This window comes from Scaptodrosophila lebanonensis, unplaced genomic scaffold (genome assembly GCF_003285725.1).
Source record: "Scaptodrosophila lebanonensis strain 11010-0011.00,11010-0021.00 unplaced genomic scaffold, SlebRS2 tig00000163-arrow-arrow-pilon, whole genome shotgun sequence".
NCBI classification, from domain to species: domain Eukaryota; kingdom Metazoa; phylum Arthropoda; class Insecta; order Diptera; family Drosophilidae; genus Scaptodrosophila; species Scaptodrosophila lebanonensis.
In genome coordinates this window covers 328,194-351,232 of record NW_022060598.1, presented here as the reverse complement: position 1 = coordinate 351,232, position 23,039 = coordinate 328,194, and the positions used below count along the sequence as shown (strand labels likewise).

Sequence of the window (23,039 nt, the reverse complement as noted above, 5' to 3'; positions counted from 1 at the left end):
AGCAAATTATTTGCATGTTTGACCATAGCTTAACTTAAACCCCCACTCCTCCTCCCCCAAGTTGTGGTGACCCAGACAGTGAAAAAGCACATACTTCATATGTTAACTGAACAAAAAGCATCTAAGAATCTAACAAGACAACAGATAAAACGACGAACACATTCACATTCAGATTTACATCCATAACAACAACAACAAAAACCAGCAGAAAAAGATGAAGAAGAAAAGGCAAAAGCAAGCAAATGTTGAAATTACGTAATCTATTTACTTTATATAAAGATATACATAACTATACATATATACACCATAAATTACGATTAAAGTAACACAATTAAATTTTAACAATGAATTAGTAAACAGAAAGCAAGCAGAGAATAAAACAACAACAACAAAATCAGTACGTCATTGCCAAAAATTAATACAAACATACAAAAACAAACAAAAATAATAATACACACTTAACTTAACTCAGAAAAGCAGAGAAATTGTTTAAAACAAAATAGCATAGAAATGTTTAAGCACTGTAAAAACAAAACAAAAGAGAGCAAAGCGAAGCAAATGAAATGAAATGGAAAATGAAAAACAACATAATTGTAGGACATAAGTAACGTAAAGCTAATTTAAAAAAAAATAAAAATATATATAAATAAATAAATGAATATATATACACAAAAGCAAAAACTAAAGACAGCGCGCGCTCGGGGCAGTTGTTGCAAAAATAAATGTTGTAATAAATTATGTATTTAAAGTGCGTACTACGGGGAATAACTATGAAAGAAACTTAAAACAGGACGAGAACGAAAAAGAAAGCAAAAACTGATCCATATGTAGATTTGCGAAATTTATGCATACATGCATACAAGTATATATATATAATAAACATATATATGTATATGATGGGGGCAACAGAAGTGTCAGTTTTATGCAAATTAAAAAACGAAAAACACTTAGCATGATATGTTACACAATGTTGAACACTTGACAGATTCTAAATAAAACAAATGCAAACGAGAATATATTGTATTTAACACTTTTTTTTTTTGTAGTAAACAAGGTATAACAAAACGTGTGTGCAGTAAATTTGTTTAAGTTTTTATTTATACGTATTGAAGAAATCAAATGAAATATGAAAATTTATGAATAAAAGTATATATAGAAATATATATACAGTATATATATATAAATTAAATTTAGTACGTCGTATGTATGTGTAACAAAGGTGTAACGAATTGATTAACAAACCCAAACGAAAGTGGATGAACAGAACTATGGCATAGGAATAGTTTGCAAAATTACAACAAAAATCACAACTATTGTACGAAAATAGAAAAATTTCAAGCGTAAAAGCGAACAAAGTGGAATACCGAAATAAAACAGCAATGAATTACGAGAAATGCGATTCAGCAGTTTCAAATTTGATTTGGGGGGCCATCACAGCGATACATTTTCGCAATCACATTTTTCCATTTAAAGGTGATTTGAAGGTTGAAAACACTTATTTTCGCTCCACATTTCAGTTGTTTAAGTTTCCACAAAAAACAGACAAGGGTTCAAAGTTTCAGCGTAATTGGAATACCGAAATAAAACAACAATGAATTACGAAAAATGCTGGACAGAATAATATGTGTGAGACCATTTTTTTTTTCAAAAAAGCTTGCCTTTCATATATGTATGTTCATACATATGTATATTCTAATTTTTCTCAAAAAATCAATTAGTTTCAAAATAAACATACTTCAGCGACCAAACAAATAATAAATGGCTTAACCAACTATTAAGTTCCAGGAGGAGGGTAAACGTTGCATCAATTCATAACACCATGAAAAGCAAGCTTTTTTGAAAAAAAAAAATGTTCTCACACCTATTATTCTCTCCAGTTGTGTATGTTGATCCGCCTCTGTGCGAAAATACTACAAGACTAAACGCTCTACAACAAGCCTCTTAATTATCAAAGCTATTTAATTACTCATTTATAGTGCACCCACCTAAATGATAACACTTATCTTTGCTCTAATACTATGAAAATACGAAAAAATAAAACACCACCGGATAAGCATTGGCTGCAATGAACTCATAAAAAAAAAAAAATTGTTTGGAAATCTAGAAGATTGGTCGATCACCCACAATTCTATCTAGAAATACTACTATAACATTTATAAATGTTATTTGAAACAATGTTATGTATGTATAGTATAGCAAATACCTGAACGATAACACTTACCTTTTTAAAAATCCTAAAAGAAAATACGACAACACTGCGACAGTGTACTTTTAATCTAGTAGTCGATCGATTCTATCTAAAAAAGTTATACATTTTTGGAAGCTCAAGCAATTGACTGATTAGTACTTGCAGGACTTTGAGTGGAAATACGGACCCGGGACTTTCAAACATAATGGCCCATATTTCTTGCCCCTCGACAGTTCTAAAAGTATTATACTCGTACTGCAAGCTACTTTAGAGCTGTTCTTCTACATACACAATTTTTAGCACTACAGATCTGCTGTGGCACGTAGTGGCTCTTTTTCCGTAATGTTTTCGTAAGTGGCGCCAGCCAGACGCACAAGCAAAAAACCGATCGCTAGCGAACTTAAAAAAAATATATGTATGTATACTGTATATACATACATTTGTATACAGTTGTCTCCAGTTAGACGCACATAAAGATTAATGCAAAAACAAAATACACAATAAGAATTACTCATAACCCTAACGGTAGATTTTGTTGTAGGGGTCCCGATTTGAACGGACTTTGTATATTAATTTCAATAATTTTAAGTGAAATCTTGATAGATATTTACAGCTGGTACAATATAAAAAAAAATTATTGTGCACACAATACAAAATATTTAATCAGTATCGAAATATGGTATTATCTACAATATTAAATTTTTGGGGTTCTGATCGCCACTTACCGTTATTTTGTCACTTTTGTGAAATGTTGAGCAGCTTGCACACCATTCCTGGTAAATGGTAGTAATATGTACATAGATTTTGCTTCAGTCCTAATTTTAAGGAATCAAATGATGACGACACTTCGCTTTTTTAGGTAATAACTCGAATTAAAGTATATGTGTTTTTAAGTAAAACTAAAAAGTGCAGTCAGCTGTTTGCGCAAAGTGCAGTGCGCTGCCACTAATTTGATTTTTTGTTGCATGGCCATGCTGAAACAGTGCTGGTGAATGTTGGCAGTTGCCGGCAGGCTAGTGCTGGAAATGGTCGGCATTTAACCGCCAGCTGAGAGGCATTGTTGCGTGCTGTTGTGAAAGAGCAGCGTCGTTGAGTCGAGGTGGGAAGCAGTAGCAGCAGCGAGCGCGCCGATACCAGCCGTCATCGTTAATATTTTTTTTATTCGCGTTCTGCCATTGCTATTGCATTGGCTGTGTGTATTTGTTATATATTTTTTTTTAGCACCATCGGGCTTGTGTGTGACGGTGACTTTTTTACCAAACTTTAATCTTATCAGTGCTGATCAAGCCATAAACATGAGTCGAAGCACGGCTACCAATTTTAATTGAAGTTCGCATATTCTAAAGTGTGGTCGTGTTTGTGTTTATGTTTGCGTATTTGACCAGCAGTGTCAGTACTTTAACACCTTAAGTTGAAACCGCAACTCCATCCAGCCAAAGTCATAGCCAGAGCGGCAATATGTCACTGAAAACCGTTGTACGCCAACAGAGCCAAACGCCTGCCCAGCAGCTGCAACTGCAGCAACAAAGGGACATTGAGAATGGCTTGTATCCAAATATACCGGCAGAGCGGCGTAGCCCGCCGCCGCGTCCACAGCGCCAGGACACCATAGATATGGAGGAGATACCCTTAAATCGTTCTACATCGCAGCCGGAGCCGGAAGATCGTCGTAGAATGCGCGACATTTTCAACCATGTAAGTGTCATAAAGCCGGGAAGTTGTCTTAACTTCGATTGTCCCCCACTCCGCCCCTTGCTCCTCTGATGATGAAATACGTTTTGTGTGGGTGTGTGTGTGTGTGAGTGTGAGTGTGTGTATGAGTGTGTGTGTGTGTGAGTCAATGAATGTTCGTTCTTGTTGTGGTGTCGTTCTTGTGCCGCCATTAGCCAGCCCGTTGCCCTTGGAGAAAGTTAACTGCAGCTGTCTTAAATACACATCGATACATACATATTTATGTATATGCATGCATGTATGTATATGTGCATATGTTGTATGTACATACATAAATATGTCCATACGGGTATGCATATATTTTGTTTTAACGCGTGATTCATCGCTGTCGATGTCAAGTTGGTTCCCCTTTCCTGCATTTGTAGCTTCAATTAATTGCATGCCTTTACGCGACTTCTATTTTTAAGTCTCGCCTCTCCACGCTTGGCCTGCCGCCCCACACTGCCAACAATTCTGGGTGTGTCACCGCCTTGCATATGTACATACTATATACCTATCTATACAAACATACATACAAATGTATGTATATATTTAACAAGCACCTAAACACATTTTGCAAATTTTTTTGAGTTTTGGAAAAGGAAACGAACTGAACTTGGCAAAGGGAAGCGCCCAAGAATCTTATCGGACTCTGCGCTCTTGTCGTTTTGCTTTTGCTCGGCATGGGGTATAGGGTAGAGTAGAAACCGGTTATAACAATGATTGTTGGCATCTACTCTCTACCACCGCAATTGTTGTTAGTTGTTGTAAAATCTACAAACTACCTCTGGTCTCCTGCCCAGCCCCAAGCAATTCTAGAGATCGCTGTCGTTATCTTTAGCATTTCTAACACACATACATACACACTATATATGTATTTACATACATACTCGTATTCATATATACATTTGCGCTTTCTTTTGGATTCCTCGACAATTCGCTGACTCCATTTGCTGGGTTTCTTGCTCTCTCGGCCATGATCGATTGATGGCTGAATCAGCAGCACCTGTCAAGTGTAATTTTCTAACTTTTTAAAGTTGCTCCTAACTCTACACTCCACACACGCACACGCACACACTCTATATCCACTCTTATGTACATATTTATGTAGATTCGTTTTAAAAACAAAAAGACTTGCTAATTTGCCTAACCTGTTACTTGCTATGCTAACTCCAGACATTTCTGGGCCCAGGCCAGAAACTGTTGGAAACTGTTTAAACAAATTGAATTAGCACTGTCGAATTCTAGCTGCTGGCCAGGTATCCAAAAGACCCATTCAGAAGCTCGGCTGGGGCTTAAAGAGCGCGACACATGCTTGCTCTGCTGCGATAACCAGCTAGTGGGAACGTGAGCTTTGAGTCAGCAAAAGCAAACTTGTAGATTTTATATTGGCATGCCCGCGAAAATAGCATTGGGTGTCCATATCTTATCGTTAACTAAATGCCCCGTTCGTTTATTTTCTACAGAACGTTCAATTGTGGGTCTGTGCATATGGCGTAGACATTATTATCATGAGATAGTCTCCATAAAGAATTCGAGTCGAAGGTAAAGGTTATTTAAAATTACTTCAAATACATAAGGATCTTAAAAGATGCCCCTTCGATTCTACCTATATACCACTATACACATACTACATATATTCAACAAATAAACTAAAAACATTGTGTGATGCTTAAGGAACCAAATATTATATAAACATTTATGTAACCCATTTATTTGAATACTTTTTCAATTTTAAAAGAATTTATCTATATTTGTTAAAAATAAAGTTTGACCTAACGGACTGAAATTTTGACTCAAGTTTACTTGCACTGCCTAAGTGAAGCTGTTTCGGAAAATTGGAACTCCAATTTGTGAAATCGTGCTCCGACATTTTTCTCATAAGTCTACAAATTGTCTTCAAGTTGTTTTTGGTTATTAATTTATTGAGCATTTCCGAATAAGCCATGGGGGCTTTAATGCTGAAACCAATGAACAATATCAACAGACTAATCCTTTCAGTTTCTAAAAGAAGTATGTAGGGCTAGAGGCAAAGATATAGAGATAATTAACAATCACTAGATCAAGAATTCCATTTCAGTTGTTAAACAATATACTGGGTTAATTTGAACAAAAGAAAGTATAAGTAGGCAATTTAAAAGGGCATTTTGTGTTGAGGGTATAAGATTAGTCAAATCATTATAGCAAAAAGGAAAAATCATCAACCGCAACCATGAAACTCATTGTTTGTATGACCAATCTACTGCGTTTTCCCAACCAGTGTAGCTAATACAGCACAGCCGACACTCCCACAGTCCCTTTCTCCCACCCCCTCCCCCACCATTGTGTGCAAAATTTGTATCTAAGCCAAGTGCAACTACTCTCTTAGTCACATCTAATCGACATGCCAGCTATCCACAATGCGGCAATTCGACCTTATACTGCCCGCCGGCCGCCTTATCGCCTGTTTTCTTTTCTTTTTTTTTTGCTTAATCTCGCTCGCTCTTTCGCACATAGAGAAATGCATGTGTTTATTGTATATTGTAGTTATATGACAACAGCTTATGGCTATATCTGATTTCCAAAATTGCGGAAACTTGGCGCTTTGTTTAAATTCTGTTCTACTCCTCTGCTCCGACTCTGAATGACTAATGATTCAAATGCGATTGATAGATGGGCGAGGGGAGGGTGTTCGGGCGGGGATGTTTGTTCTTTGAAAACAGCACTTGGCAACAGCTTCGTGCCAAACTATACTCAGTAAGAACCACTGAGTTGATTCTTGATAAGAAAAATATCAACAGAACCGCCCATTGTTTACCCGGTTTCGGAGTAACGCACGCTTCTGCTTTCATTAGCAGCTGCATTCCACGGAAAAAAATCCTATTACTGTTGTTTGTTAGTTGTTGCTTATTCTTGTTGTTGGATAATTAACACAATTGTAAGCGGTTCGCATTTTGTTGAGGCCTTATACGGTCTATAGAGTTGGACGGGCTGTCGACTTGTTCTGACTCCATTTGGTAATGGATTGTATCCAAAAACGTTTGGATACTTGCCACAAGTGGGCCAATGACGCAACATTCTGTTGCGCTGAGCCAAGCAATACATTTTCCTCTGAGAAATCGAATTGTTGCGGTTCAGTGAATCTAAATCGCTTCTGTATATACATATAAATTTTATGATTTATTTACACCCCCAAAGACCAGATGCCGGATGCGAGGTCAGGTAGAAGATGACGTTATAAATTATACAGCCTTTGCCCTTTTAGAATTCGAAATTGCTTAATTTTTTAAATCTTTATTTCTTTGGCCTTCAATTTTAAAGAAAGATCGCATGCTTTCATTTATGCACTTAACTTTCAAAAGATCAAAAAAAGATGACCAATTATTTGGTCGTTGTTTAATATTTAAAAAAACTACCAGTCGCGATTTCGCAAAATTCGTTCTAATTCGGAAAGAGAAGCAATACAGTGATTATCTTTTTCCTGTTAATTGGCAGCGCGTGCTTTCTTCAATTTGTAGAAAATTTGTTTATTTGAACATTAATATCGAATGTTGGGATAATTATTATAACGAATGAATGAATAATATTCATGTATAACCATAAATGATGCAACTCAGATGATGCACTTAAGTGCCAACCCCCGCAATACAAGTATTTTGTAAGCTCAACAAATTAGCTGTAGACCGCAAAATCGTCCGAAAAGTAAAAACGTTAACGACATGCCTATTACTTATGCTTTGAAGTCATTGATCACTAGTAAGATATAGAACAATTCATTTTCACATCTAACTTGTTCTAAAATTCCCTTTATCTCTAGAACAAATTATTTTCAAGATATTTATGAGGCAACAAATCGATGCCACCACTTCACGGCGACAAATCGTAGTATCGTTGGATCAAATGGATGGATTTGCAGGAAAACTTATCAATGTATTACACTATTATAACTACTGGTTGGTTTTCCCTCGCATAAACGTTTATCTATCTTTCAACAACAAAATATGAGTAATCATTTGCTTGATATTTATATTTCTAATCATTCGAGTATACTCGTACATTATTTACGCATTCTTGCATTAATATACCTTTCCAGAGCGCGCCAAAAACTTAATCTATTAAACTGATAAACAGTATAACTGTTAAAAGTGTGCCTATGTTTAATCAATAAGCCGTATTTCTTGATATTCCTTGAAAGAAGTGTCATTGAAATACAAAACTAGCCACAACTAATGTGTCTGAACCTCTTTATATCGAGTGTTATATTTATACATATATAGTACAAGTATAAAGGGGGACTCTTTATGCCCAAGCATAATTGTCAAGAAAGTAATCAACGTTTAAATAATAAAGTCTTCCAATATGGTTCTTCACAAAAATTTAGAAGAAATCTTTGAAAGAGATTGATGCTTATACCAAATACAGTACACGTTTTATACCTTTTACGAGTGGAATAATGTACTTATCTTCGGGATTATCCTTCGCCTACGAAGAAGATTTATAAATGGGTCCTAAAACTGAGCTATGAAGCATTGTTAGCTGCCTAAAAGGAATACGGGACTGGATAGCTGCCCGCACTTGGAAGGTCTGGCTTCATGGGGCTCTAGACCTTCTTGACCACTTTCCCATCAATTTATTTATTAGGATCACAACACTCGTTTTGTTTATTTGAAAGCTGAAGGTGTACTTGATATTTTGTAATTTGGATGTGTTTGGACCCGACCGTGTATTTTGGATAGTGTTGAGCAGCCAACTGGAACGTATCGGTTATCAGCAAATGCAACTGGGGAAGGAACTGCGCTGTGTTCTTCCCCCGTTGGGGATATCTTCAATATCGTAATAGGACTCGCCATCGAATATGCTACACCTATCGTCGTAATACTTGTCGTCTTCGGATATCGACTGCGTGTCATGCCAAATCCCTGCTTCTTCTTCCTCTTCTTCTTCTTCCTCTTTATACTGCTCTTGTTGTTGACTGATGAGGAACTGTTTTTGCCATAGCCGTTGATTTTGGCGTTCCTCCCTCAATTCACGATCCCGCTTGGCGGCATCGTATCCGTTGAAACGACTGGCCAGGGAATTCGCACATAAAAGCAGAGCACCCACGGCCAGATATAGAACCGACACTGTCAGTACTCCCGATGACTCCTGTCCGATTGCATCGTCATCATCGGCCGAATCCGAGGGCTGACTGGATCCATATAATAAATATTTGGCTAAATGCCAAAGCTGAGCCATCTTGTGGTTGCGGCTAACGAACAACGTGAGATCGTGAACGGAACTTCCGGCTGCAATGTGAGCTGTGTGGCCTTCAAAATACACGGTACTGATCTGTTGGTGATGTGTTCGGTTTTGTTCTGTTCGGTTTGAATGTGTCTGATTGAATGAGAGAAGTGGGGAATAGAAAATTCATTAGAGCTGACAGTTACTCTAACGCCTGCTTGGTAATATCTCGGGTTGCTACGACTGCCATGGGGTCGAAAACAATTGGCAAAATCGCCCAACTAAGTGCAGCTACCCCTACTCTTAAGAAAGTTAACCCAATGTTTCTAGATTCAATGTCCTTGAATTGTTTCGTTCATCTTTGTTTTTACCGCTTTTGTGGGCTTCATTCACACTATAAGACTTTTTTTTCAATTTATCGAACCCATATATAATTTTTTAATTATGAACACCTAATATTCTTATAGTACTTATAATAATAATAATAATTTTATTACATATGGGTATAACTGTAGACCAGTACCACTCAAAAGTTTACAAAAATTAAATGATTGAAAACCCATTTGCGATTTATAAATAAATTGCAGTTTCTGCATATATTTATAGATGCGAAGATTTCGCCCTTAAAACTATTTAAGAAAAGCGTTTTCTAAAAATTATTATTGTCTTTGATGTCTTTGTTTCTTAGTAAAAGTATACATATATGGTATATTTGTTAGCAATTGAACATTTTGTCTAAAAGAAGGGTGGCTTTTTTCCTCCGTTAAATAAACTGTCCTAATGGATGCAATTTCTAAAATTTTCTAAATTTTTTAAATAATCCCTAAACGGCTCTAAAATTAAACAAATATTTCGGAATGTACATGTCGATTGTTAAACGAACTATTATTACCCCTCAAACTTTCTTCAAGTTTCAATTACGCATTGGAAATACTAACATTCTTTTAATATCGATATTTATTATCAAATCTATTTTATGTTCCATGTTAATCCATAATCCAATATTTTGTTGCAGCACGACGCTGACAGAGATGGCAGAATTAATACACATGAGCTGAAACAGCTAATCTCGAATGGGTATTGCCAGGACATACCCGCGTATATTGCCGACCAGATACTGAAGCGCGCCGATGACGACAACAGCGGTGCTTTGGACTTCGAAGAGTTCTATCAGATGTCTCTCCGTCAACAGCTAATGTTTCGCAACCTGTTGGCGCTTTACTGTCGGGCTGTGGTGCCGCCACCGACGCCGCGCGGCGATGAGCCGGATGGTGCCTACGAAAGGCAGATGTCTGTCTGTCCACCACCATTAACCATGGTTATCTTCTCCATTATTGAGATTATCATGTTCCTGGTGGATGTCATTCATTTTCAGTGAGTAGTCGAAAAAATGGAATGATGGGAGATCAGCTGCTAATATATAATCCATCCAATTTGTATCCGCAGAGATGATCCCGACCACAATCAACGTCTGGGGGAGAGCACCAACGGGCCGGCTGCGACGCTCTTTATCTACAATCCGTACAAGCGTTACGAGGCCTGGCGTTTCGGCAGCTACATGTTTGTGCACGTCGGCATTATGCATCTCATGATGAATCTAATTATTCAGATCTTTCTGGGAATTGCTCTCGAGCTGGTGCACCACTGGTGGCGTGTGGCACTCGTCTATCTGGCCGGCGTGCTGGCCGGATCTATGGGCACCTCACTAACTAGTCCGCGCATCTTTCTGGCCGGCGCATCTGGTGGCGTCTATGCTCTTATTACGGCCCATATAGCCACAATCATTATGGTAAGCAAACGGAACTGTCCTGCCAGCATGGCTTTTAACTAATATTGAGTGTCCTTTGCCAACAGAACTACTCGGAAATGGAGTACGCGATCATACAGCTGCTTGCTTTCCTTATCTTTTGCTTCACAGATCTGGGCACCTCAATCTATCGCCATCTAACCGATCAACACGATCAGATCGGCTATGTGGCTCACTTATCAGGCGCCATTGCCGGCCTACTTGTGGGCATTGGCGTGCTCCGAAATCTGCAAGTGCGACGCTGGGAAAGGATTCTGTGGTGGATTTCGGTCATCTTCTATTTCGCGCTCATGACCACCGGCATCATTGTCCACATCTTTGTGCCCGACTACTTCCCCAAGCCTGAATACAACTAAGAGAGAAAGCCACCGAATGAGCAAATGAGCGAACGAGCGGCTAAACGACAATTAGCATAAAATTTGATTTCTATTTAAGTGACTCGCATCCAAAGTGCACTTCATCCCGGCCATTGGGTCGCTCATCAGGTCTATACGGCCTGTCTATAACTTATAAGAGAAAAGATTATCATTACACGCACACAGCTGTGCACAAATTTTTTTAACCATTTATCCATTTTACGGAGAGTATTTGCATTTCATACGGACTCAGCGTTGTCCCTTTACATGGACCGCCAAGTGCATATATACATATATATGTACATAAATATACATAAAAAACACTTATACGTTAAAGTAATTTATTATAAAGCGAACATTTTTGTACTAACTTATTATTATGTAATACAGTTAGGGTCCGATTCGTGAGCACAAAAATGCAAACAATCAAATAATTGTTTAACAAATAACTTCGGCAGCTAGAATAAGAAAATGCTTACGAACCCAGAGTTTTATCTTTAAGCAGTGAAACAAATAATTGGCCTTTCGTGAAGACCCTAAATAATAATGTATTTTCATAATGTTACGACAGATTAAACAGTGGAGTGAAGCTCCACCACTGAAACACTTTGCCTTTTATAATGCTGGAAGTAATTAACTGATTAAAGGGCTAAAACCTGTTCATCTGCAACCAAAAACAGTCGTGTTCGGTCTATGGAACCTTTATACTGTATTGGACAGCACTCCATTGTGGTTCTGGGCCTGGAGTGCGGGTATTCTGATAACCGCTAAGCTGCATATTGTGCGTAAAGTTTTTGAAGAGATCCTGGATTTGGAACTGCCGCTAGTCATCCAAAGAAGAGACTGAGAAAGCAAAACATATTTTAAATCAGCGGTGGTCACGAAATTTTAAATCGGGAGCCCTACAACAAATTCTACCGTTAGGGTTGTGAGTGGAAAGCGCCCTCGGAGCACAAAGAGCCACTACGTGCTAGGGATGTAAATCGATAGAAAAAATGCTAATATTAGGGAGAAAATTAACAGAGATGTTTGTTTATAAATCAAGAGAGACTGCCATAGTGTTTTAGTCAATAAAGTACTCGTAATACTGACTTTTGATTAACTTATATGGCTTACTTAATAAAACACATTTTAATAAGAACATCAAATAATTTATAATACAAATATACCTTATACAAATATACCCACGAATAATGTTCGATGTTTGGACAAACATCGATGGATCAACGATGCATTGTTAGCAAAAAAAACATCGATGCATCGTGGTAAGAACATCGTCGATGCTCGATGCTCCTTTGTCCTATTTCTTAAGAGACATTTTCTCTTAATTTCCTTTGTCATAATGTTATAATGTTTCAATGTTACTTTCTTAAGCTTCGGCAAATACTGTTTAACTAATAAGGTCTCATGTGGTAGTAAAAAATAATAATTATAGAAGTAAAAATTGCATTAAACATTTTAAAATAAGAAAGAAACAAATAAGAAATTTCAAAATAAATAAATATAAAAACTGTATTATTCAAATCGGGCGCTAGTATTTGTATAAAACAGAGATCACAGCTGAAAGAAATAGTTTGGGTGAGAATAATAAACATAAATTCTTGTTAGTATTGAGAACTTATAGTAGCATAATAAGGCATTTTTTCTTTTCAATTTCATAACAAAACGATTTTAAGAGAGCCCGCTTTATGAAGTAAATGTCGACCGTCTGGCAACACCGATACACGCCAGCCGCTGGCGAGTTGCTGGCGTGGGAAACGGGCACGAATGTGTACTCGTAAAATCCATACTCATGGAGAAGTATCGAAGCTTTGGTATCGAATTGTTTCACCATCTACTTATCCCTTAAAGTAGAAGTACTAAAGGTGTTTTGTGCGATTATCCTTGTAAATTTCGGTTGTTGGAATTGTTTCCAAGCCTCTGAACTTTGTGCAACGAGAGCAGGTTAACATTTTTATATTTGCAATCGTGCAACAATTCTGAAATAGTTACGCTTTATGTATGCATGTACATACATACATACATCTGAAGCGTCACTCACATTCGCGAAAACAAATGAAATGTTGCATGAAAAAAAGAAGAAGCGACAAAGCGGTAGCAAAAAAAAAAAGGGCAAATGTCAATATGAGGTGTTCATGTTTTTATTGAAATAAATCCATATATTGCAACCATAAGTCAGTAAATTGGGATACTGCTGGTCTGCAGAATTGATTGAAATTGCGATATTGGCTGTGTAAAAATTAAAGGGACGCCACATTACCAGTTTTGTGTTGCTCTCTGCTGACAAAACGAAGAGAGCCGGCACGTGCTCAGCACAGGCAAAGCCAAACAAAAACAAGAGAGCGCAAGGCACGCAAAAAGAAAGAAGATGCGTTAAAAGTAAAATGCGGTTTACAGAAGCAGAAGCTTCAACTAAATCACTAAATATGTATATACCATAAATTTAAAAGCTGTTATGTTAACTAAATAATATTTTACGACAATTGGAAAATGCAATTTCTACATTTGCAATAAAAATAAATCAAATATTCTTGTGATTATAACACGTTTTCACTTTTTATCTTACAGCGTCATGAACATGTCGCCGAGCACAGCTGGTGTATCCAGCAGCAAGAAAAAAAAGCGCAGCAAATCCTCGCCGCGTAACACTGTCAGCGGGGCTTCTACTTCCTCATCGCCGGTCGACGAGGAAAATAACGGCCTTCTTCTAGGGCCATGCTTTGGTCCATTAGCGCGGCACATGGTGCCGGATCCGGACACATTCGAACGTCAGTTAAATGGCGGTGCACCTCAGATTGCTAATAGTAAACACATCCATTATAAAGCATATTTCGTGTATTTATTTCAACAATCTTTCGTAGATAATGAAAATCGCAAATCAAAGAAAAAAAAGGAAAAAATATCCAACGATCGCCGACCCTCAAAGGAGGAATATCTAAGGGGCTGGAGCGGTAATTTTCCAAATCTAACATCAACTCACAGCGGGGAAAGTAACTCGGATTTGGAACAACAGGTAAGTAGGAGTGGAACGGATCATGAAACTGATCCTTGCGCTGCTGCCGCTCCTTCTGTTTCTGTTTGTATTTGTAGAATGCCCGGAGCATACCTTTGTTCTCTCTTTCTCTATCTACGTATGTCTGTATGTATGTATGTATATTTTGGCTTGTGCCAATAGACACCTGCAGAGCTAAAGGCACTGGGTTCTACTGGACGTAGCATATTTCCCAGAGAGGAGCTGCTGCCGACGGTCACGTCCTCATTGCCATTAACAACAACGACTACAACAACAACATTAACTTCGACAGCCTCGACTGCCAACAACAACCCAACTGTAACCTCAACTGTAACTTCTCCAAGTAGATCACAGCCAACAACACCTCCACCAACGACAACAACACCACCACCACAACAAACTACTGTCTTAGCTAACAAGGTGGAATTACTTAGTTCTTAGGCTTTTAGTCGGTCATTAACCCAGAATTCCACTAACGTGCAATCTTTCTTCCAACTTCCCCAATATCTCCTTCAATATGGCTTAGATGGCGCATCGCAAACGTCCTTCTTCCTCATCCTTTAAGGAGGGGGAAACAAAACAGTTGGAAAATGAAGAGGTATTACCACCGAAGCGGCCCAAATCCCGGTTCTCCAACACAAGCATTCAGGCTCCTGTGCTACGCGCCCCCCACAATGATTCTGGCTGGTCAAACATCTCCAACGCCGAAATCGGTTGTACAAGCACTCCCCATACTGAGGCCGATTGGTCGGGAGTCCCCAACGCTCAAATAGGAGGAGCTCGCACTAATGCCCGTTCCAAATCGCTGTGTGTTAATATGGAGCCACCACGACGAACCCATCGCTTTCGCAGCATGTGCGCTAGCCCAGCGGAAATATCTGGCGATTTCCTGTCCCTGAGCAAGCCAGAGCCGAAGACGCCACATCGACGCAAGAGCCAGACCACTGCCAAGCTGCCGGCAACGGATGAGTTCTATAAAAAACCGTTCCAGTTCGGCTGGAAGCGCGAACTCGTTATGCGTCGTGGCCTACCGGTTCGTGGCGACGTATTCTTTATCTCGCCCGCGGGCAAGAAACTGCGCTCTCGCGACGACATTATACCGCTTCTGCAGGGCGATTTAACCATCGACCACTTCTGCTTCCAGCGTGAATCGCAGGGTGTGGGCCCCGAATTCGAATTGGTCCGTCAGTCTCAGCCAGCACGCCGCAAAACGCAACCGCCAGTTAAGACGGAAATCGACACCCCACCGCATGTACTTTCCGGCAAACGTGTGCCGAAGCCAAAGGCTCCAAAGGGTGCCAGCCCGCCGCCCGAGGGCTGGACCTCTACCATGGCTGTCAAAGGAAATGCACGCGTCCTCGCGGCCAGTAATGGCAACAACAGTGCTAGCTCAAGCGGCAATTCTGCTCGCAAACGCAGGTGAGTCGGAAATTCCAAAGTAAACACTACTCTTCCACCATTAAACTGTCAATGCATGCACTTTGGGAAAGGTTATTTTGAAGCCTCCTATGACCCTTGAAACTAACCTCAATCGCTTTGTCACAACCATTGTAGTAATCTGCACAAAGTGAGCTCACACCCTGTGAAGACTCCGCAGGCCAAGTCTCAGGTGGCGGCGGCTGTTCGCAGTCAAAGCACCCCAAATAGCGCGTCCGTGCACTGTGTGCGCTGCCAATCAGTGATTGAGGATCCGCATGAAGGATACAAGCTGAACATATCGGACAGTGAGGGTGTTGTTTATATTTGTGTGGTGAGTATAGCGCACGGTGTAGAATTACCACAGAGTTAATAAATAATTGATGAATTGTCGGTGATTTTGTAGCGTTGTGCGAAGAAAGCAAACGCCGAGGAACGTCAGCCAACATACGACAATGCTGAGAACGAAGTGGCTGCAAATGAAGGGGAACTGCACGCTGAGATAAGGCCATTGCCAGTGACCGAACCAATCGAAAAGCCGGGACAGGAGCCGCCAGCACAGCTGTTGAGCGATGAGCAGATAGGCGCTGCTGCCAGCGCTGCTGGTGGCAAACGGACACCCAAGCCCCAGGAATTGGTGGTGATTACTGGACGCAAGTATGTGTCCGTGTCCGGGGAACCGCCACATCCAAGCATACAAGTGTGAGTCCCAAAAATGCTTATTACCTAATCTCACAAATAAGTTGCTTAGATACATATGTAACGTCACCTCAATATGCTTATCATCTTTCCCTTATAAAATTGACGGCAATTCTGCAGCGTAATGCACGAACGTTACGAAACAAATAGGAACATTCTATTTGTGGGGAAATTTGGGCCCTATATTGTTTAATTTCAGTAATCAGTGCATCGTTATAATGTCTGCTATTCAAGTGACGTTGAGTGTATTTGACTTTTCATTAATTGAGAGTTCTAGACAAATTTTGTGGTTAAAAGTTTACTATGGATGCGTGCGCGCTATTCAAGTTTAAAGCTTTAAAGAGCTTCGATAAAGAATTTTTCTTTCCTTCCACACATATAGTAAGGTATAACGAATCCTCCTGTAATATTATTACTATTATTAGGCTACATTTCGAGTCACGGCGATCTTCTGTAGTCTAATTTGTAATTAGAAAATCATTTTCTACATGAGGTATTTAAGGTCTTTCCCTGCAATAAAAAGAAATATCGCTTGCTAAAATTACATATTTTCCTCTTACCTTTCTTCCTTTTTTTCATCTATGTATGTAATTCTCAATTTCCAAATTTTGTGGTGCAAATGTTGAGTAGAATTATGAGTTAGAATTAACGATGTATTCAAATTTTTCCTAGAATTTTTGCCTTGATATGGACTTGGGCTCTAAATAAATGATTTCTAAAAAGGCCATTTAGAGATGGGTGGGTGCCTTAGATTGCTTTGTCCTTCATGAAAAAATACTCTCATGTTTATTTTAGCAACAATGCGCATTTTCTATAATGTTTTTTTTTTTTGTTTTGTTCGCAGTATTCCACGGGAACCGGAGGTAACGAGCCACGAAAATAATAGCTGTAAAAATATTTGCTCAAAAGAGCTTACGGCTGGCATTCTAGAGTATCTGAGCATGGCTAGCAAGGCCATACCAGTTCTGCGGGCTGTGCTGTTGACATTAAACTTGGCCGTAAGTACAGTGCAGCCTTGCTTTTGAGCGAGCGCTTTGGGTTCTTAATTAATTTATTTTCTTTGTATTTGCAGGAACGCAAAAAGGTGGCTCAGGTATGTCAGGGTTGGCGCTTAGTCTCGAGGGATCCCAGCATCTGGCAAATTGTCTCGCTGCGCAATACGCGAATTAAGAATTGGAGCGAATGCTTGAGCGAGCTGGCCCGCCAAAAGACCCGTCACCTGGACATGTGGGGCGTTGAATTGTCGCGCGTTATGCGTCTGAGTGGCGATTTGCGACTCCTAAAGTCACTGCGAACTCTGCGCACCGATATCTGCGACTCGGCGTTTATACGTCTGGTAATTAAGTATTTGCCACAACTGCAGGAGCTACGCATCACAACCTCAAGTCGCTCAATCAGTCTGGAGCATATGGAGAAGATGGTGGGATTGCGTTATCTGCATATTCGTATGATAGAGGTGCGGGGCAGTATTGCCTCCTTGCAGCCGATTCTACAGCTCGGTGGACTCACCCGTTTGTCCCTGCGCGGCGTTGGCAACATGCGTCACCTCGATATCCTCAATCTGCATAATCTGCCGCTGGAATCGCTGGTGCTTGGTTCCTGCACCGGCATGCCGACCATGGAGTTTGGTCGTCAGGTATTGCCGCGTATGCACAAACTGAAACACTTGCGGCTGGAGAATCGTCACAGTGTCAGTACAGAGTTTCCTGTGGCGGATATCATGGCTGGGATTGGGGATGGCACAAAAGTGGAGCGCTTGGAGCTCGTAAATGTAGACATAGATGAGCATTTCAGCGAGCAGCTGAACGGCTGCAAATTTGTGCGCGAACTACTACTGATGCCCAATTATATAAACAATGCCGCGAATACAACGAATGCCATTATGCAGGCGATTAGCGAGAATGCGGAGCGTCTGGTGTCCTTTAAGCTTGGCCTTACCGTCGAGCTGCTACGCATGACCGGCACTTTGTGCCACACTGATAAGGATAAGCACTGCATTCCCGTCGTTCGTCCTATACCAGGCGTTATGCTACACGATCGCCTCAACGACGTCCCCAAACTACCGAGCTACGCACCCCGCGAATGGGCCTTTCTGCCAGTGGAGCGTCTTGAATCAATTCTGCATCACATGATGCCGCAAGCCATTACCATTGTGGCCCAAGTGCCACACAGTGAGACCATGCTCCTGCAGTTCTAATGGAATACGTGGTGCGGCCAAGAGAGTCAAGACTTAATGCATGTACTTCACGTTATTATTTTACCACGAAACACAACCAACACAACTCAACCCAAACCATGTTGTAAACAACACACATTCATCGATTCATTAGATTTAGTTTATTTGTATGTATAATTGACAACGTTGTAAACACTTTGAATTTCACACGGATTGAACATTAAACCCTACAATTTTTAGTTTGCATTTAATAAACTGTTTTTCTATCATCCCTGTGTAGGGCCCCCACCCTAACTAAATACTTGGCACCACTTCCAATGAATACACACAGATACCTTTTAAATTCGTTTCATCCCATCTGATTGGCAAATATTTTCCTATATATGATCTTCTGGAACAAAACCCATGTATTGCCTAAGACAGTCGCAACTTTCATGGACTCCCGAATATTTTGGAAGCGGCTCTATCGTTATAGAGTAGATCCCGAAAAATGCGTGTGCTTTCACATTGTTTTGTATCTCTGGTCATTATATATCAAAGGTCTTCAAGTTTCTATTACAGAGGCATCATTCTTGCCCCTAACATTTCTTAAAAGTTCGAAGTTTCTCGTAACTTACCCATTAATCTTTTGATCCAAAACTCAGCTGAAGTAAGTGACTACCTGCTTAAGTAGCTTATAGTTAGCTTTAGCTGGGCATATCAATCCAAGACTTATTAGAGGGCTTCAGTTATTTTTAGTCTGTGAATCGACGTCCCAATGTGTTGCTTATGACTCAGATAGGTGGCAGCAAGTGAAGTTCCGTCCATTTTCCCGGGAACTTTTGACTAACAACTGCTGTTTGGTGGCTATTGGCCGACCAGTTGGGGCTTTGTTCTGTTTATTGGCTTGATGGCGAGCTTGAGTTGCCAGTCGTCGATAGCTAAGCAGCGAAAACAGTTGCCACGGCACCCTCTTAGACAATGTGGTCGAAATTTTGCCGTTGCCTCGTCGGTGGCGGCAACTGCAGTTGCTGTTGTGGTGCCAAGAAGGGGCTGGCCGACGAGGACTCCTTGGCCGGCTCCTACTTTAAACGCGTCACGCTGCCCATTGACGAGTTACATAACTGTACGGTGGCCAGAAGTGCGGCAGCACTAGACGACATCGGCGGCACCGACACAGCGCCACGCAGCTCTACGGGCTCCTCCACCCTCACCATCACGGCGCACGGTGTCTCTACAGGCAACAGGCTCCAGGCCGAGAACATGGAGGTGGACGAGCAGGTCATAAAATTTATTCTCGGCCTCTTTGGCAACGGCGAGGAGCGGGTGGCTTGCGAAACTCTGCCATCGTCCGTAGAGCAACCGCAGTCGGTGGTCGGCGAGACCCAACACATGTTGGGAGGCACATATATATGTGGCGCCAGTGGTGTCAGTGATGGCGATCGCTGAGTCAACAATACTGGAAAATACTTATAAGTATAAGCATCTGTTCAAATTTCAACGTGACGCACTTCATTCTTTCAAAACAGAACATTCTCGCATTCAAATCTATTACTATACTATCCTATAATGTTACACATATATTTATATGTTTGTATGTATGTATTTAATCGTATACGATATTGTATAGCAATATTATTGCTTTAATTCTAAGGCACTGTTATTCAAATTTTCAATGAAGATTAATGTTAGAAATGATAACATACATTGAAATAAAGAATCCCTTCGACTCCGGGGATAGTTCCCGGATTGTGGCTAAGACTTATTGTAATAATAATTATATGTTGTTATTTTTGGTAACCTATTAAAATACTGCACTATTAGTATGCATCCAAACTACCATTTGAAAGTACGTGGCAAGTCGCTCTGACGTCTGTCAGTTTCGAAAAGGATTGTCAAATTTTAGGTTTGTCCATCTTCAGGTCAGTTCTATACCTGAGCCACCACATTTGGCCCAGAGGTTCTCCCAAAACAGCCGGCATAGGGAAATCTGAAATTCTTTTCCATTAAAAAAACAAAAGAGCTTCAACTATTTTTAAAAGCGGCACTGCCTTCGTTTCTTGTGGGCAAACAAAATATTATAAACATGAATCGTCAGATCTGTGGGTAATAACAGCTCAAGATTACCAGTGGGTTTTTTTTTCTGGGACTTCAGCATTATTGTACTGAATAAAACTTTATTTGCTCGCAATGAGAAGACAAGAAGCTGAGATTAATGCGAGCTTAGCGTTAATTGCAGGACTTCCTTGCTCCTTCTATAGCCTTGTGTAATCTCTCCTTTCTTTTAATATTTTCAACCCCACATGTGAAAATCGTGCCGGTGTGTGTGCTTCTTCTTCCACCACCATATAGAAATAGTACAAATATCTCTATAAGAATATTGCCATTGGATCTGAGTGATTTTTCACGAGCGGCGTCTAAACAACTGCCATAGACACTTTGTTTCTGTTGTGTACAAATAATTGAAAGAATTCTTATTTGGTTTCAGCTTCCTTCGAAATTACTTACGCGTACGTCAGGAACTCATCTACATACATATGTATATAGGAAACGGGCCAGCTATGCGAAGACAGCTGAGGAAATCATTTGGAAATATTAAGCCTATTGGCATTTTGCCGCTCATCGGTGAATATTCTTCAGAAGATTTGAAAATACGAGCATCATGAGCATATAGGGTCCGAGTCAGGGGCATTGACGAGTGCTGCAAAAAATATATTTCGAGAATCGGGGGACCTTTAAATCTTAGCTGAACTTACGGAGTTTGCTGCCGTCCTTTTCCTCTCTTCGAGGATTTTTATACCTAGTGTTAATACTTGTATATGTTTTGGCGGTTATACCAATAGGGTATGCGTGTATCTCTCTCGTTTGGAGGTGTCTTGTCTATCATGTATGCTGCATAGATTTGTACTTTCTGGCTCTGAAGCACTCTGGAAAATCTGGAGTAGTAATACTTTCTAAACTGGCTTGAGCGGATTATTGGAAAGATACAGTTTGCGCTGTCTTTTTTTTGCATTGATGTATATCTGAGTGGATAGAATATCAGCAGTTTTCGGCTTGTCTTTTGTATCTATTGTGTCCATGTCTATGAAGTGCGAAAATTATGGATACGCCAACTATCTGAATTCAAAATATGTACTTAGAAGAGAACCAAGTTTTGAAAAGTTATTGTAGTTCTACTCCTATATAGAACAATCCAAGTCGGACCGTCCGCATACTTACTGCTTTAGTGTGAATATATGTGTTTAATATAACGAACTTCAAGGAGTTATCCTCAAAGAAATCAAACGCAAAACGATGTGCAATAATATTTTTTACAAAAAGGTAAGAAACAAAAGAGGAAAAAAACACCGTATCTAGAAATGGTTTCACTTTTCGCTTAAAACTAAATATTTTACTTTTTTCACTTTTTTAATTTTTGTTTTGGTTTTTGTGATGTTTGTGCTTCCCATTCCAATTTAAAACGGAACATTTTGAGTTCGGACTGCGAAATGTGGGAATGACAGCGATAGGCTAGGCCTACCGACCGAGTGAGACAAATTTAACTCGTGTGCTAAGTACAATGAGACAAAACTAGAGAATTTCTGAACAAATTCTTATCAGCAATACGCACTCAATTTGGTTTTTTATGGTATTTGTATGCTTTAGAATTCCCATTTAGCTATAGCTCTCATTATATTCATAGGCATAACTCCGCGGAACAAGTCTTTTAATACAGGAGAAACGTCAAGAGTGATTTCTGCACCGATCAGTCCTATGGCAGCTGACATATGTATACTTGTATGTATACAAAAATAATGAGGCTATATGTATCCGGTTTGAAATAAACTGCCTCAGGGTATGGATAAGTCTACACAATAAGTCTTCAAACCAAGTCTATATACATACATACATACATATGTATGTATGTATACACATGTCCGAAGCGTCACTCACATTTACGCACACAACTGTACTTTTGCAAGAAAACAAAGAAAAGAATGAGCAAATTCCAATGAGGTTTTCATATTTTTTATTGAAATTAACCCATATATGTATGTACATACATATGTATGTATGTGCATGTGTATTTTATCTTTTATATCTCTTTTTTAGAGCACTTCTGTTTGGCAATAAAATTACCTGAATTTATGATGTTGGTTGCGTAAAAATTAAATGGACGCCGCATTACCATTCGCGTTGCTTTTTGCTGCCGATTGTGAGAGAGAGCCGACACGTGCTCAGCAACGGCAATGCCAACAACAAGAAGTGAGCATAAAGCACGCAAAAAGTAAGAAGAAGATGCGTGCAAAGTTAAACCGAATTATACCTTGCAAGTATCTTCTTCTTTCTTTCTGCGTGCGTCCGTTGTGGTCTCTTGTAACACAAAAATATCAGACAAAACGCTAATTACTTAAAATAATTCGTGGGTTGTTATAACAGCTAAATATTTTGTAAGTCGAACGGGGAATGCATTTTTGTACATCAACAATAAGAATACATTAATAAGTAATGTTGGT

General features: G+C 39.7%; 2 protein-coding genes across 3 annotated transcripts; both read left to right on the top strand.

The window, feature by feature from the left end:
• Positions 1–3,646: 3,646 nt before the first annotated feature.
• Positions 3,647–11,860, top strand: LOC115629726 (protein rhomboid). Its single transcript, XM_030526259.1, has 4 exons — positions 3,647–3,883; positions 10,113–10,471; positions 10,544–10,886; positions 10,952–11,860. The coding sequence occupies exons 1-4, from the start codon at positions 3,647–3,649 to the stop codon at positions 11,258–11,260; spliced, it is 1,248 nt and encodes a 415-aa protein (XP_030382119.1). The 3' UTR covers positions 11,261–11,860.
• A 1,217-nt stretch (positions 11,861–13,077) lies between these two features.
• Positions 13,078–18,905, top strand: LOC115629719. Of its 2 annotated transcripts, XM_030526239.1 has the most exons (9): positions 13,078–13,204; positions 13,829–14,064; positions 14,122–14,273; positions 14,436–14,693; positions 14,800–15,692; positions 15,828–16,023; positions 16,096–16,391; positions 17,233–17,386; positions 17,461–18,905. In XM_030526239.1, exons 2-9 carry the CDS (start codon positions 13,833–13,835, stop codon positions 18,583–18,585), a joined length of 3,306 nt encoding a protein of 1,101 aa, XP_030382099.1. In that variant the 5' UTR covers positions 13,078–13,204; positions 13,829–13,832; the 3' UTR covers positions 18,586–18,905. The 2 variants fall into 2 exon arrangements, with proteins under 2 accessions (XP_030382099.1, XP_030382100.1); XM_030526240.1 differs by lacking the exon at positions 14,436–14,693.
• Positions 18,906–23,039: the final 4,134 nt, after the last annotated feature.